The sequence below is a fragment of the Thunnus maccoyii genome, chromosome 17 (assembly GCF_910596095.1).
Source record: "Thunnus maccoyii chromosome 17, fThuMac1.1, whole genome shotgun sequence".
Taxonomy (NCBI): Eukaryota; Metazoa; Chordata; class Actinopteri; order Scombriformes; family Scombridae; genus Thunnus; species Thunnus maccoyii.
The window spans coordinates 26,680,739-26,696,697 of NC_056549.1; the positions used below are offsets into that span (position 1 = coordinate 26,680,739).

The 15,959-nt window shown below is 40.4% G+C and overlaps 1 protein-coding gene across 6 annotated transcripts in view; it reads right to left on the reverse strand.

Annotated features, from left to right (window-relative positions):
* Positions 1-15,959, reverse strand: part of lama4 (laminin, alpha 4) — a 265,332-nt gene that overhangs the window by 66,368 nt on the left and 183,005 nt on the right. Inside the window, exon 2 of one of the 6 annotated variants that reach the window (XM_042389933.1) lies at positions 9,464-9,521. The exons of the other annotated variants lie outside the window; for them this stretch is intronic. Within the exon in view, the coding sequence (XP_042245867.1) occupies positions 9,464-9,521 (58 nt within the window). The remainder of the gene's footprint in view (positions 1-9,463; positions 9,522-15,959) is intronic. 6 annotated transcript variants of the gene reach the window in all.

Genomic DNA, 15,959 nt, shown 5'->3' on the forward strand with positions numbered 1-15,959 from the left:
AAGCTAATTCATATCAAAACACATAGCCATTTTACAATAATTGCCACTAATGTACTTTTCCCCTATCCTACGCTAGCCCTATTGAGCTGAATCAACCATCAAAATATTATGACAAAACTGTGCATTTATGGGGGTTCACATGAATTTATGACAGCTCAAGGTTATGTACGGTATTTTTTGCACTCTTGAGTCCCTGTATTTAAACCGCAAATATATCAGTGTACAGGAGTGGTAATTAATTGTTAATCTTAACCAAAGCTTTATAGAAATGTAACCATTAACCTTAAAGCTGCATTATTGAATTTTTCGGGCCACTTGGGGCAAGCGGAACAGGCTGAAAAAACATTTGAAATATTATCATTCATGAATTTTCTATGGCTAATGTGTTAGCTTGTCTACATACACATCCAGCAGACACAGAGTAACATTAGCATTCAGTTGTTCTTCTGTCTATCTAACTCAGAGTTCAATATTTCATCGCCTTTTAGCTTTGCTTTTGTTTTCACCAACGCCTGAGAAAATGATCTGGTTCTTGAGCTGCTAAATACTCGACTATGTTCACCAGCTAGTCGCTAACTTTGTCTGCCATTTGGTGCTGGGAAGGTAGTGTACAGTGGGTTCATCAGGGTGTTTTTAATTTGTAAAAAAGCTGCCTGTTGCAGCTGGAAACAAGGTTGTTGAAAGCTGACTTTGTGGGCTGAAAACCAAAACAATAAGCTAAAAAGACTTAAAACCTCCATAGAGCTGAGGGTAACTGCAGTCAAGTGATCATTTTCTGTGGGCTCATCACCACGAGAGAAATTTCCCACTTTTACAGTAGGCTGCACATAGTCATTTAATCCACTGTTGATATAAAAAATATTGTTAATAGTGCAGCTTTAACATTATACTACATTTATCATGTAAAAATTAAAGAGATTGTAACATTATTTGTAAAGGAGCATAGTCAACATGGTAGCTGGCTGGTTGTCCCTAGTGACCATGTTTTCTGCTTCCCTTGATGGTGGAGAAAACAGTAGTTATACTGGAACTACTGTACATTACATATAAAACTATATGTGGGTATGAGTGAGTATAAGGATGCGGTGAGTTGTATGGGGCAGGGTTGTGAACCCTGGGAAGCAATGTGGCCAATAACAGGGAGTGTGGCTGGTGGGGGGGGGGGTACCACTCGGCAGCTTTACTGACAGGAAGCGGGCCCGCTCTGTCCCCACATTCCTCCAACAGATGTTTGACAGAGAAAATATTTTCACAGCTGGAGAGGGAAAGGAGGGAAAATATATGTTTTACGATACATCACACTGGAGGTGGCGAAAACCGAGGGAAAAAAACCCTCCACATGCATGATATTTTACAGTAACGTGAGTGTACGTGCTATCCTCAACGCTGGCCCTGGGAAATCCCATTGGATGTTTGGTTACTATCTCCTCCTAAAAATTTCCCATAACTCCCTGGGTTCATGTCCTTGTGTTGGTGATAGGAAATGTATCCATTAATCATTTACTCTCAGAGGAATGTTAGCCTCCCTGTCTAATGATTCATGTAACAAAACAGCACCTGGTCTCTATCAGTAACACACTACTATGATGTGAAGTGGGGTGATGAAGATGATGGTGATGATAATAGCAATAGGAATGAGAAATGTGCATTTTCTGGAGATACTATGTATGATTACTGAGTTAAGTACTGTAGTAAAAAGGCAAGCTAGCAGGAGGCAGATACACATAAATAACAATTAGACGTTGGGCCTATTGCTTTCGCTACTCCTTGAAGGGCCAAGCTGTCAATCAACTGGCTTTGGGTGGGGCTTCCTGCCCAGGCTGAGTAGTCAATAGACCCTATTCCCCAATTCACATGGTGGCCATTTTCCTCTGATGTCACAGTCAGGGTGGGAAGCTGTCAAGTAAACATTTTTACAGATTTATTCTTTTTATGGCACTCCCATGACTCCATAGTGGCCATGCATTTCCCAGCAGAACAGCCCAGAAGAGGCAAAATTAGCATAGAGCAGCATAATATCTCTTTATCGAGCCTTACTTTCATTTAAAAAACATTTTTCCTCAACAAGTCCAATTATATCCTTGCTATATCAATATGTGCAAGGATCATAAAACAAATGGCGCGCCTAATTTAGTTTTTTAGAAACAGTGTTAGCGCATTCGCAAATACTTCCCAGCATGCATTGCATTAGGTTAAAATTCTCCAGAAATCTGTTGTTTTTCTGATATGAAGAAAGTTACATGATGGAGGCTACTGTAATGAAGATCGGTTTACACTTCAGAAACTCCCTGCACCCTTATTTCTGTTAAATTTCACGTTGATTTTTAAATCTTATTGGTCACTTTTAAGGCCTTAAACGGCCTTGCACCTCCATATATCTCTGACTTATTGACCTGGTATGTCTTAGCCATTAAGATCCATGGATGGAGTCCTGCTGGTTACTCCCAGGTCACAGTTGGTGACTAAGGGTGATCAGGCATAGGCTCCCACACTATGGAACTCTCTGCCTTATTTCTTAAGGCACTTAGAATTAATGATAAAAAATAAATAAATAAAAATCAAAGAAACCAAGCTTATTTGTATCTGACATTTTCCTAGTGGGTACAGCTCAAGGGGGTATTTTCCACTGTTGGCCCTGTTATTTTGTAAATTTCTAACAATTCTCTGCTTTCTGGTTCTTTTCCAAACAGTTTTAAGCATGCTTTTATTCACCCACTACTAAAAAACCTAATTTGGACCCCTTGTCCTTAAGTAACTACAGACCAATCTCCAAATTATCTTTTTATCTAAGGTTCTGGAGAAATTAGTTTCATCCCAACGGATATCTCTTATGAATAATAATCGTGTTTTTAACTGTTTCCAGTCTGGTTTTAGAGAACTTCATAGAACCAAGACAGCTCTTGTTAAGGTTACTAATGATCCACTGCTTTTTCCATTGCTCTGGATAACCCTACTTCCTCAATGGCTCAGTTGAGTTGTGATGTCCCTCAAGGTTCTGTTCGTGGGCCCTTTCTATATAGACGCTGCCTCTCAGCCATGTTATTCAGAGGCATGATGTGCTTTACCACTTTTATGCTGATGACACTCACTTATATCTGCCATTAACACCCACAGATCCTAGCAGCCTAGCAAATCTTAGAACTTGCCTCTCTGATATTAAATCCTGGATGTCCCAAAACTTCATTAAATTTAAGGATGATAAGTCTGAGGTCATTCTGTTCAGTCCCCTAAATTTCATCAGCTCTTTAATGCTTATCTTGGTGATCTGTCAAATAATAGTAAGCAGGCTGCTAGGAATCTAGGGGTAATATTTGATGCTAACCTCTGTTTTGATGATCAAGTCAAAAATGTTGTTTGGTTTTGTTTCTTCCAGCTCAGGAAACTGAGGTCATTTTTATCAGTTGCTGATTTACAAAAAGTTGTATATGCCTTTATCTACTCTTGGCTTGATTATTGCAATGCACTTGCCTCCCTCTTAAATTTCACGTTGATTTTAAAATCTTATTGGTCACTTTTAACTTTTTTTAACTGACTTATCGACCTGGTATGTCTTAGCCATTAAGATCCATGGATGGAGTCCTGCTGGTTACTCCCAGGTCACAGTTGGTGACTAAGGGTGATCAGGCATTTGCTATTAGAGCTCCCACACTATGGAACTCTCTGCCTACTGCACAAATAATGTTAGTCTATCTTGGAGTAAACTGAGAGCAGTAAATTGGATAAACTCAAAGCTTAAACTTAAAGTAAAATAAATCACCTAATTCAAAATGTTATTGAAGCTGGTTACTTTGAAATTTCAAGGTTTTTTATTCTTTTTTTACAATACAACCACAAATAAAAAACCAACAGAAAGAAAGCTGTCTGTACTGTATTGTAGCACTGTGCCAAAGTGTTGACAAGAAGCAGAGCAGTTTCACATCTCTCTTTTTCTGGCCAAGTCAGATGTTAGAAAGTGAGAAGTGGTCTCTATCGACTGACAGCACAGAGCCTTCCAGCTGGAGTCGACTTTATGAGCCGCTGCCTCCCAGGAGAGAGACTTCCTGGCTGTCTGAGCACTGAAACTAGAATCACCAGAGAATAATTACTCTCTCCTTCCTGGGCCGTCCTGAGCTGTTTGGACACAACTTAGAATGTTGAGTTGACAATTTATCACTTCTCTGCAATCCTCCACACCAACGCCAACCCACAAACAGTTCAACAAACAGTTCATTGGCAGACAGTTCACTGCTTCACCAATAACAGAGTCATATATTAACTTCTCTAAAAACTATTACATGTATCACCTCATTGCTTGACCTGTTCTTAACCTTTAGTTATCCTTGAAAGGTTTTCAGAGGACACGTGTTCTGTTTAGCAAAAATGTGCTTTACATACAGTGAGTTATCCTTTGAGGTTTACTCCCAATGGCCACTGAATCACTCCACTACAGTATATATTTTGTAAGGCAATGATATGTTCCCTATCTGAGGGACAACATCATTTGTCAATGCCTTCCAAAATGATCCATGTGGTGTTTTCTCATCTTCAACCTCTACAATTAAGGTCTGGTTAAGTTTAGGCACCTAAAATTACCTTTTCAAGGTTTGGGAAAGAGTGTGGTCTTAGTTAAAAGAAACCAAATCTGACTGTTGGTAGGAGATAGGGTGGTGCGAAGTGGGGTCTCTGTTGTAAAAGTGAAACACATTGCATATCTCCCAAATCCACCCTGACCCAATCCCACATGCCAAAATCAGACTATTAACCTGATAATGGCCTCAGGAACAAAAAGGAGCATCTGCAATATGACATTTCCCTGACAAAAAGGTAAAAAGTGTTTTTTTGCTTTCTCTATACTAGTTTGACAATTTCAACAACATGGTCTATGGCTCTGACTCTCAGGAGCAAAGCACACAGAAATGCAAACAATGGCAAAAAAGAGAGGAATGACATTGTTGGCACAGGTGGAGCAACAAAGTCAGACCTTGGCACCTCCTTCGAGATCACCAAACTGTGAAAGATGGCAAGCTATGATTGGTCATAATGTAGTCTGCCATGTCACTTGGCAAAGTCACGGCAAGAATTTATGACTATGATCCTCTAATCTGACGTGGTAACCATCATGAAAGGCAAAAATATCATGTATTATGAACCTGGCATTAGAGGTTTTGTGGTGCTATAACATCACACTATTCCCCTCTTCGCTTCTGAGAGAGCACAGCCATTATTCCCATGACCACAAGAGGTTGCTTGACAGGAACATATTAAGGTCATTTTAAGCATTTGAACAAATGTCCGATGCTCTTTTTTTCTCTACTTTTATGCTCAAACGCGACTTGACATCAGCCCATACTGTCCATTTAATGTAATCCGAACCCTCTCCTGAATCCTGTGTGTTGTCACAGCTGTGAAGTCTGCGAGTTTGAAGATCCTTTCAGTGGAAGGAAAACATGGCCTGGGAGAGGATCAATATCCCTCCTGTTATTATTGCTGGTGTGGCCTGGATGACTGTGGAGTCTAGCCAGGACCAGCAGGTAGCTGTCAGTCACAGACCACCTGAGGAGAGGTCTGCCTCTGAGAGTGGGAGGGTGAGGGTGGACGCAGGGGCTTGTTGAGATAAATACCAATGATTACATAGGCAGAGATCATAATGTTTTCATGGATACTGATACATGGGCAACATGTCATACTCTGAAAACCACACCCACCAGAGTAGACAACAATCGGCGCAATAATATGCAACCAAGGGCTGAAATGCCAACAAAATGTCTATCGCTAGCTAACAACATTAGATTTCAGCATATCAAAGGATTATTTCAGCACCCTATGTCTACCAGAGAGGAAAAGGTTGTTTATTGCACAAGCTGAAAGCCGTTACATTGTGTGTTAGGATGCAATACATGAATGCAAGGGTTGACATCACGTCTACTGTAGAGCTAGCACAAATGTATAGCAAACTCCACTACACAGCAGGCTGGCATGACACTTTTCACAGCTGATATAGTGAGTACAGTGTGTAAACATAAGCGGGGATATTACACGAACAGACATGCAATCATTTCCCATTCAAGCTCTTTTTACAGTTAGCATTTCAGCTGAATGCAGGTTAGCTATTCTGTCATTTAAACATCTATTAGAAACACTGCATACCTTTCAATTAAACAGCTGTTTTTACTTCATGTGTGTTCTCTGTCCAGGCATATGTGTCATTTTTACAGAGGTTTTTGAGCTGCAGGCTGTCTGTGCAGCTCAGGTCGGGTCTGTCTCTTCCACCACATGGCACACAGCCCTGTAACATTATCCACTTTTGTCTTCTTTAAGGCTCATTTTTTCGGTTCAGCGGCTTATAAAAACTTGGTAGTGCATTCCACCACACAGCAGCTTTTAGGCATTTTTCTGTTGTTTGCTAGCAGACAGAAGTGACACCTTCACTCAATACAAAGTTAATGCAGAGCAATGAATTGTTTTCCCCTCTTGGGTGGGCGGGACTTAATTGTGCTCTGTCTCTGTTTTACAGCCTGTATTCCCACCAGACAGCTCCTTCACCTAAGATGTCTTAAGCAAGGCAGCTAACCCCACTTACTTACAGCATGCTTCTGAATAACTAAGAGTGTTGGGTGGTGGCTGTAGAAAGATGCCACTGCTCAGGAAAATCTAATTAAGGTTATAAAAAGATATTTCCTGGAGTGTTAAAAGTGTTGGTATGGTATCATAACTTTAACACAAGTAACATTTTTAGTCATTTTAGAGAAGCAAATGTTGGTCAAGAATGAACCCTCATGCCTTTAAGCCAACAAAGAAACATGGAAATGATTAGAACTGGGCAAACTCCATCTGATTAGGAAGACCATGAGATATGGTTGAAAGCTCTGTGAAGAAGATAGAAAGTTGACCTTGAGTTAAAATTCCTTGTCAAACTACTGTTTTGAAGGACAAGAATGAATATTCATATTCAACTTTAAGCCAACAAGCCAAAATTACACAGACAACGGAGAAAATTACAGCTGAGCAAACTTGATCCACTGAGGAAGACCTTGAATTGTGGTTGAACGCTCTGGAAAAAGCTGTTAAGTGCAGCAAACCACTGTTTCAAGATCAAAAATGAACCTTTATGCTCAACATTACACAAAATTTAGATGCAAATTAGAATAAAATATAGTAATTAAACTAGACTGCCATGTTAGCTTAAAGAGATTTGTCCTTCACCTCAATCACAATCACTTCTGAAAGCAGTCCTGCAGTTATATTTATATCTTTAGAGCAATGAAGAGAGTAATCACCCTGAGACTGAACTTAAGTCAAATAAGGATATGAATGAAGGCAATAACTGGGACAGATCATCTGATAGCTTACTCATTGTGAAAACGTGCTGATGGGTGCATTCTCTGTTTTGCTAGAGCTCTCTTTCCAGTTTCTGGTTACAGCGTCACTGCTTATACAGGTGCATGAACGACAACACCATTCATCTGTGTCACTACAATGACTTTGAACTGAATACTTGTCAGAGAACAGGAGAACTTTGCCCATTTTGGGTTTGATTCAAAACAGGCGAGAAACGAGCTTCCTGCTGCATCCAGCTGGCCGCATTGTTTGGCTGGAGTCCCGGCTGCCTGGGCTGCCCTGGCTCAGCTCCCGCTTAGGCTGGCCAGACCGACTACTGGAGCAGCGCAGGGCTGTGACCCCGTGACCGCACAGCTCCCAGCCAGGACAGAGTGCAAAGCCAAGCAGTGTCCGATAGACTAGCAAGTCAATGCTTAACACTTGCACTGGCCACTGCAGCAGCAGCCCTTAACCATCAATTATGTGTGTCAGCCTCTATCAGGGGCCAGCTGGTACTCAAAAAAAAACTGGTAAAACTGGTAAAAGATCTCACAGAGTCGTGTTACTGACATAAACAACATAGTAAAATTTCTCTCCTGCTAGTGACATGACCCTAAAACTGGCAGTCAGTTGGCTGATCTGTCTGGCCTTTTAATCCAGTGCATGTTTTGTTGACAACTCATGGCCAGATTGCCATGAAATGTGATATGAATATCTGTGACTGGCAGTGGATGAACTATGTTGACCCTTGACTTTTCCTCTAGTGGCACTGACAGGTCAAAATTTCTCAGTTTCATCCACTAACTATCTTGAATAGACATATTTCTATGAAGTTTGTTATATACAGTCATGATCCCCAATGGATGATTCTTCAGGCATTTTAAGACACAGAGTGGTTGCCTCCATTGTTTCCAGCTGATTTCTGGTAAGTCTTAACACTTAGTGGCTCATTTCATCTAAAAATTTCGTAATGTGGAATTAATCAATATTACATTCTCTAGGCACCACTAGAATTTTTGTCTACGCTAGCAGATATCAAACAGAAACATCTGGTGAAAAGTTAATTTGTCACAATGTGAAAAATCTTCTTGTTTCTCCCAAATTGCTCTCAGATTACTTCAATTTATGTTATATGTCACATCAGTTAAGGATAACACTAACACTGTGCACATTGCATAATTTCTGAGATGCTTGTGCTTAACTTAACTCCTTCAACAAATTTGATAAAGTCAACAACATGATCAAACTAAAACAATGGTTCTTGATCTTTGTCAGTGAAAGTGAGTGATTGTCAAATGGTAATAGCATGATATCAGCAGTAAAGTTTACTGCTTGTAAAACAAATTAGGCAGCATCTTCAATTTTTCGCTTCTTAGTATCTTCAGCAAGATATTGCCTACAACGAACCGAATGCACACCACATCCCTGCCTGCACTTGTTTAACATCTGAATTGTTTGCTCAACTTTGTCAAGTTGGATATTTGCAGGGCGACTTGTGCTGTGTGTCGGGAAGAGAAGTTTATAATTTACTTCCTGTTAATGTTCCAGTTGCACTAAGAACTTAAACATATGTACACATTTCAACAAGCTTAAAAAAACACATTTCACACACACATGCACGCACATGCAAGCTATAGCATGTGCAACTATGCAATGTGGAGTTGTAGTTGAATTTTCCCACGTTTTCTGTTTGACACATTGATGTACCTGTAGAACTGGATCCTAAAATTCCAATAAATCTTAATCCTTTGTGTTGTCTTGTGCTGACAAACGTGATTAAATATTCTTGGTTGTGATTTGCAGATCAATACATTTTATAAGTGTAACTGTGTAACATTTTATAAGTGTAACTAAAGGTTACTGTTAGTGTGGTTAGTGTGGCATTGTGAATTCAGTCAGTGTCCTTTCTGAGTGGCAGATCTTGTTATAGCAGGATCTCCACATGACCTGAGGCCAAACTGTCACAGTGCCAGGAAAACAGCTATTTTATTATAGTATATAATCTCTCTCCGGAGATGGGAAGAGTCTGCAGTACAATATAGTTCAGGAGGAGGGGATGGTTGAGATGAAATGGTAGCTCAGCTTGGCTCAGAGTCAAAAGAAAGCAAGTAAGGGAAAGCAAAGGCCACTACAGGGGCTGACTAGAGTCTGGGAGCCAGTTTCTTGCCTGCTAACTGTTGGGCTCTTGTCACTGCTCCACAGGCCCAGGCTGGACCACAGCCTCCCTGTGAAAAGAGCAAGGATTAAGACAGTTGGAGATAAAGACAAAGGGGACACATTGCCTCTCTTCCCCTGAGAGCACCCCCACAGCCGCACAATGATAGCGTACAATGGGATGATGTGTTCTTTTGACCACGCCGGATGTGTCATCTCACGCTGCTGTGCAGAACTTCCCAGCATTGTGTGCGGGCCTCTGCCATTGTGGCCTGGCAATACTAATACCTTGCAGATATTTCACAGTGGGTGAGTCCTTTTTTTCTGCCCAGGAAGCCTGGAGTTCCCTGGCTTCCAGGGTCAGGAAGCAGGGAGGCCCCTGGACTGAGTAGCCTGCCACAACCACAGCTGTGGGGGATGGGGAAGGGAATGACCTGTGGACTCTATCTCTGACTTTCTACTATGTTTGGAAAAGTTCTTGGAAACACCTTGGAAACACTCATTTCCTTTCTATCTGAGAAATTCTTTCTCTGTACAAGCTAAAATATGTATCAGTTTGGCTTTATGTCTACACAGTATAATTTGTGAAACTTCTTTTTAAAAGAAAATATGACTTGTGCCCATGTTGAAAAGACTTCTGACACTGTCAAACATCATCATCATCTTTAATTTCTTTATCACGTTTGATTCTTTTCATCTTGATAGAAAACACCTTAAAATGGTCTGACAACTGTCTGTGACTAACCAATAAGTTGTAAAACATACATAATTTGGATTCCCTGCTTTCCACAAAGGTGTTCCACAAGGAGCCATTTTAGGTCCACCTCTGTAACAGTTTTTATAAACAAAAGCTGATTGCAAGCCTGTACTTGGACCAGGCTTTAGGTGAGATGACCGGAAAAAGCGCATTCTTCAAATGTTTCGCTCAAGCGCCCAACTTTAGTACATACAATGTGAGAAGCAAAATCATCAACCAAGGATATGCAGATGTGATATTTATCATGTCCACTTAGTCTTGTCTGCTGAGACGAGACCAGAGAGGAACTGAAGGGTGGACAGAGGAACTGACTGTGTGAGAGCAGTCAGAGGGAACATTGCCCTTGGGCCTATGAAAGCACATTTTTCTCCAATGTCATGGAGATTTCTTTTGCTAATGAGCTGTATCCATGGGCTATCAAGTGTTGCCAAATGCAGAGGGGATTTGTTCCTTTGGTTAATTAAATCATGGACAATTTTGGGGCCTTTAATACTTAGGATGTAACTGCTAGTGGGAACCTAGATCAACTTATTTTTGTGCAAAACGGGGCAATAAAATGGGTCTTTGTCAGGGTGAACACAGAATTAGGTGGTTTGTTGTGGAAGTATTAGCAGTATTTCACGTCACTTGGACATGCAGATATTGTTTCATCACTCACAAGCAATGAAAACTCTCAAAGAGGAAAAGTCTGTTGCACTTCTGGAACTGAAAGTTAAGACTAGACCTTTTGTCACATAACCATTTATAGCTCAGTATGTTTAGGAAGTATGTACATACTGGACAATTCTGCACCTCACAATTTACATACAGTGAAAACGATCAGTGCCAATGCAGAGAGTAGCGTGCCTTTTAAGTTCAAAAGTGAGGATATGAAGGTCGGGGTGGTGGATGGGTAAGCAAATGTTTACAGTTATAATCCTTACAGTTTTCATGAAATCAAACCCTGTTTGTTACTATTTATAGCCTGCAGTTTTTCATTAATTGCCATTCTATATATTTGCAATTACTTCTCTCTACATTAGTTTTCACTGTTAAAGGAGTCCGCCATTCCCATTCTGGATTTAAATTGTCCTCACATGCACAAGGAATTCACTGAAAACTACACATTTATGTGATCAAGCATTATGCTTTTTAATTTTAACTCACTGATATCAATCTGCCTCCTCACTCCCTACTCTCCTCCAGACATATCAAGGCTATCAAGGCTACCAAACATTTCCTACTGCTGCTGCTTCACATTAAGTTAAACATTAAAACAAGACATGGCATTTTTCATCAGTGGATCAGTTAAGGGAGTAATTGAACAAGGAGAAGCAGCCATGGTGAGCTGTTATATGAAGAGCTTCAGCCGACAGGTTGCAAATCTCCAACTCCTCAGCAAGGAAACCAACTTTTTACTGTGTCCTGCTGTTCTGTGGACAACTGCTTGCACCATGCGCAGCATGAAATCAGATTGTGGTTGCAATTATTATTGATTGACTTATTTATTAAAACAAGATTAGTTTGTCTGACTGCACTGTAAAGACAGATACACCAGTTGTTCTGTTGTATTTCTGAAAAAGTAGCTGGGGCCTCTTTCATCAAATTTGCAACATGTAAGCTGTGACATGCAACATGAGATAATTTCCACTTGTGTTAATTTTGTTAACACCATAAGAAACACTATAATTGTGACCCATGCATGAGCATGCAAGAGGACTGTAGGACTCACAAATGTATCTGCAATTTGCAAGTGACTTATTTGTGAAATGGGGCACTGGCACCATTTGCAACCTGCTTGTAAGCAGTGCTCGCAAATTTCTTTCAACAAGTGTTTCCTGTAGTATTTAACCAATCTTGCTGATACCACCAGTAACCACAGGTATATGTCTCCATATAAACTAGGACATTGATCTTAAGGATTACAACTTTAGGGTGCCGAACCTTAACCATACCAAAATGCATATTTTTTCTGATATAATAACAATCACTCTCAATCATGTTCTTGTCTTGCAACAGGGTTCAAATAGAGTTAAAAAGCCTCACAGTTTTGATAAGAAGTATGAAAAGCTACAAATGTTCTCTTTTCAAAACAGTCAAAATGATAGAAATTGCTGTGATGGTATTGTATGTAACACAACACTTGAGCAGAGAAGTCAAACTTTCTTTAGCCCATGGCACTTAACATGATACATGATCCATGAACAATGCTTGGGTAAATGTATACACCTCAAAGAGCTTAGGCGATGTTAGCTGCAGGTCAGACCTTTGGTAAGTGGAATGGAATCCAGGGAGGAACTACAGATATAGTCAGTATGGCAGTAGGGGGTTCTTTATCCTGCTTGAAAACCACAAGAGTGGGAGTAATCTCTCCTCTAACCCACCAGACAGACACACTGACAAGTGATGAATGTGAGAACTAAACGTTTCTACCTTTCATTTACTTTCCTTATTCTACTGGAGTGATAATGTTCAGTCAAGAGTTTGCACAAAGCTTTTAATCTACATTTTAAAAGCTCTGCTCTTCTTAACAGGCAGGCAGCGTGGACAAACAGAGAGAAGGAAAGGATTTGGGGAACTCATCTCGATAAGTTTCTTTCTACCACAATTCCTCTATTAAAGGGAAGTGCGGTTCTGGGTCCAAGAGCTTTGAGACGATAAAAAGAGGCACCACACGAAAGTGTAACTTAACAGCTGTTTTAGCAATGCACAGAAGTGCAAATGCAATTTTTATATGTTTAAGACAGGCCCCGCAGATGAAAGACTCCTTTCATGATTCTTGTGTGCAATAAAAATGGCCACTTGCAGCAGACTGGAACTCAGGGGAGGTAAATCCAGGTGGCCTTGGTTGGCACACTGTCGGGGAAAACCAGTTGTTGTGGTGGTCTGTTCATCTTGTGTGTGGAAACTTCTTACTTTTCAAATGCCAAAATAGAAATTCATAATTGCAATAACTTAAAAGCCTGAGAGGTTTGGCCTCAGTAAAAACAATCTCAGAGGATGCTTGCATCATTGCAAATGCACTTCTCACTGAAGACTATTTTCTTACATGTGGTTTCAAGTGTTTGAAGCAAAATAAAAGATGCAGCTATGCCAGAGAAGTCGGCATTCTGTTGTCACACTGCAACTCTGCTAGACTCCAGCTCTCTCAAGTTCAAAGTGGAGTGCTCCCAGACTTATCTCCTTTTTGCCACAAGGGACCTCATTTATGACATTCTAAAGCCTAGCGGGGCCTGATTTCAACCAAAGAACACCCCATTCAGATTTTCAAAGGGCCCAAAAAATTACTCTTCCTGCATTTTCAGACTCCAGCAAAGCCTAAATGCTCCAACTACTGTATATTACTTGGCACAAATTTCAATCTCAGCCACATCTGTTCACAGTCCTGCTCCGAGGGAACACACACGCACAAACACACTCATTCACTCCTCTGATCTGGTGGAAAGAGTCCTGGCGAACATGTGAAGTGCTGTGGAGGTGGTACGTTCAAGAAGTGGCTTAATGAATTCATAAATATAACAGTATGGACCAGGCTGAATGGAAGGCTGGGCTGTTTGATGTGTGGCTCTGGATCTGACTGCTGCCAAGAAGCTGACTGTAAGAGGCAGCCTTTGCTAACATAGATGTTATTGCTCTGCTGTATGTGTTTCCGTGGCAGCGAGCTCTTGTCAGCAGCCACTCATGCTGTTAAATTAACAAGATCTTGATATATTCTCTCTCTATATATTGTTATATTGTCTCTACTTAGATATCTAGATACATAGTCCACTATCTGATACAGAAAAATTTGTAACAATATGATGCACTGTGATTCAAAACCAGTTTGATACAATTCAGCTACAGTTTCACATTCCTTCAGCTCATTCAATAAGATAGTATTGCATGTATTGTATGCAGTACTGCATCTCCTCAATTTTTATTTAAAGTGCTGTATCAAATACTCAACAATGGTAAATCTGGTCAGTGATTCATTGGGTAACTTTTTAGCTAGGTCCTTAAGGTGGTTGAATATTTGACTGAAATACTATAGCAACTGTATATTTTTTAACTTGGTTCCCAGGTAAGTGTCATCCATTTAATATTATATGATATATTTTATATGATATTTATCACTTGTTATTGTAAATTGTGCTTTTGAACTAGCATTAGCTGCTAACGCTAACATTACTGTCATCGGTAACGTTTGTTGCCACCAGCTATGAAAATTTCTGGCAGTATTGGACACGGCAGAGTCTGATATTTCATTCAGCGTAGAATTATTTTTTCAGGAAATAGATTTTCTGGAAATAGATAAGATTGGGGAGTGAAGCTAGCTTGCTAGCAAGTATTAACAGGAAAAGGTCAGGTGGCACAGACTGAAAGACAGACACATAAATGAACAAGAGCGCAGGGACAGGGGGAAAGACTAACTTCAGAAATCAGCTTTTGACAGCCATATTGATTTTTGACAAATTTTGCGCAAAATTTGCATCAGATTTATGGTTGTGTGTCAATGTAGTTGTCCCTTTGTGTCTTGAATCTGTTTTCCATTCGGCCTATGTAGCGCACTATAGTTGCTGTTCGCCATTATATTTAAGTGTCTGAATTTTGAGTGCGTAAATCTATCAATTAAATCTAAATTATGTAGGAACACAAGTCACCCAAGGAAAACAATATGAGAAACAAACCTAACCTATTACAGATTCATAGCATATCACTATGAATGCTCAAAAAATTCTTATTGCAAGCTGTTTTTTGCATGTTCTGAATGAAATGAAAGCTTGCTGACCTTTCCTTGGTATGTAAACATACTTCTTTTTATTATTATTTTGAAAATCAGCAAGTTTGAAATATTTGCTTTTCATTTCCTGTCTGTTAGGAAAAAGACAACATCTGGAAAAGATATCATCCACTTCCTTTGCTTTGTCACGTAGTTACTGTGACCATGGCAACAGGGGTCTTGCAGCGAAGGCAGCGTTCAACAGGAGGAGTTGAGCTACATTTCTGCTGAGAGGGAGTGAAATCAAAGCTGACTGTAGGTGAAAGGAAGCCGCATCTAAACTTGGTTCATCAACAGATCTTTTACTAAAAAGGAAACTGGGCTTCATCCCTTGCCACTGTCTGTAGAGTGCTCCAAAATCCAAATAAAACGGAGTTGTAATGCGTCTGTAGTATGTCTCCTCATGCTGTCATCAAAGCAAATGAAAGCCCAGTCAGATCTCTCTCTGACAGCCATCTTAAATCCACTCAGAGATCTCAGGGGACCCGTTTTCTGCATACTCAATATGCTCACAGCTCCTTCAGCCCACACTGTCGCCATGGTAACCATGGACCACCTCTGGCTTCTAGTGCATCTGTCAGCCAATACCCCCCCTCCACACCACCCTTTACACACACACAAACACACTGCCTGCACTCGCTTCTTTGTACCATGATGGTGTGTTTCACAGACCTCATTTCCTGATGTGTTTTTTTAAAAATGCGGTAAATTTTTGGTAGTTTTGAAAAATTCATGCATGTGGATCTTTACTCCACCATCTCATCTCCTCAGCGGCACATCATACAGCAGAGTAGAGACGAGCAGAACGCTGAGATGGCAGTGCAGAACTCCCATTTGTTATACCAGTTTTTATCTGAAGAGGGCAGCCTTGAGCCTTTCCTTGTGCAGTCGTGTTGACACTTCCCTCACCACAAAAAAAAACAACAAAAAAAAAAAAACCACGCAAACCTGCTGTGTCACAACCCACACTATAAATGCAAGACCACCCATCCAGCACTAAAAGTTCCTGGCTGG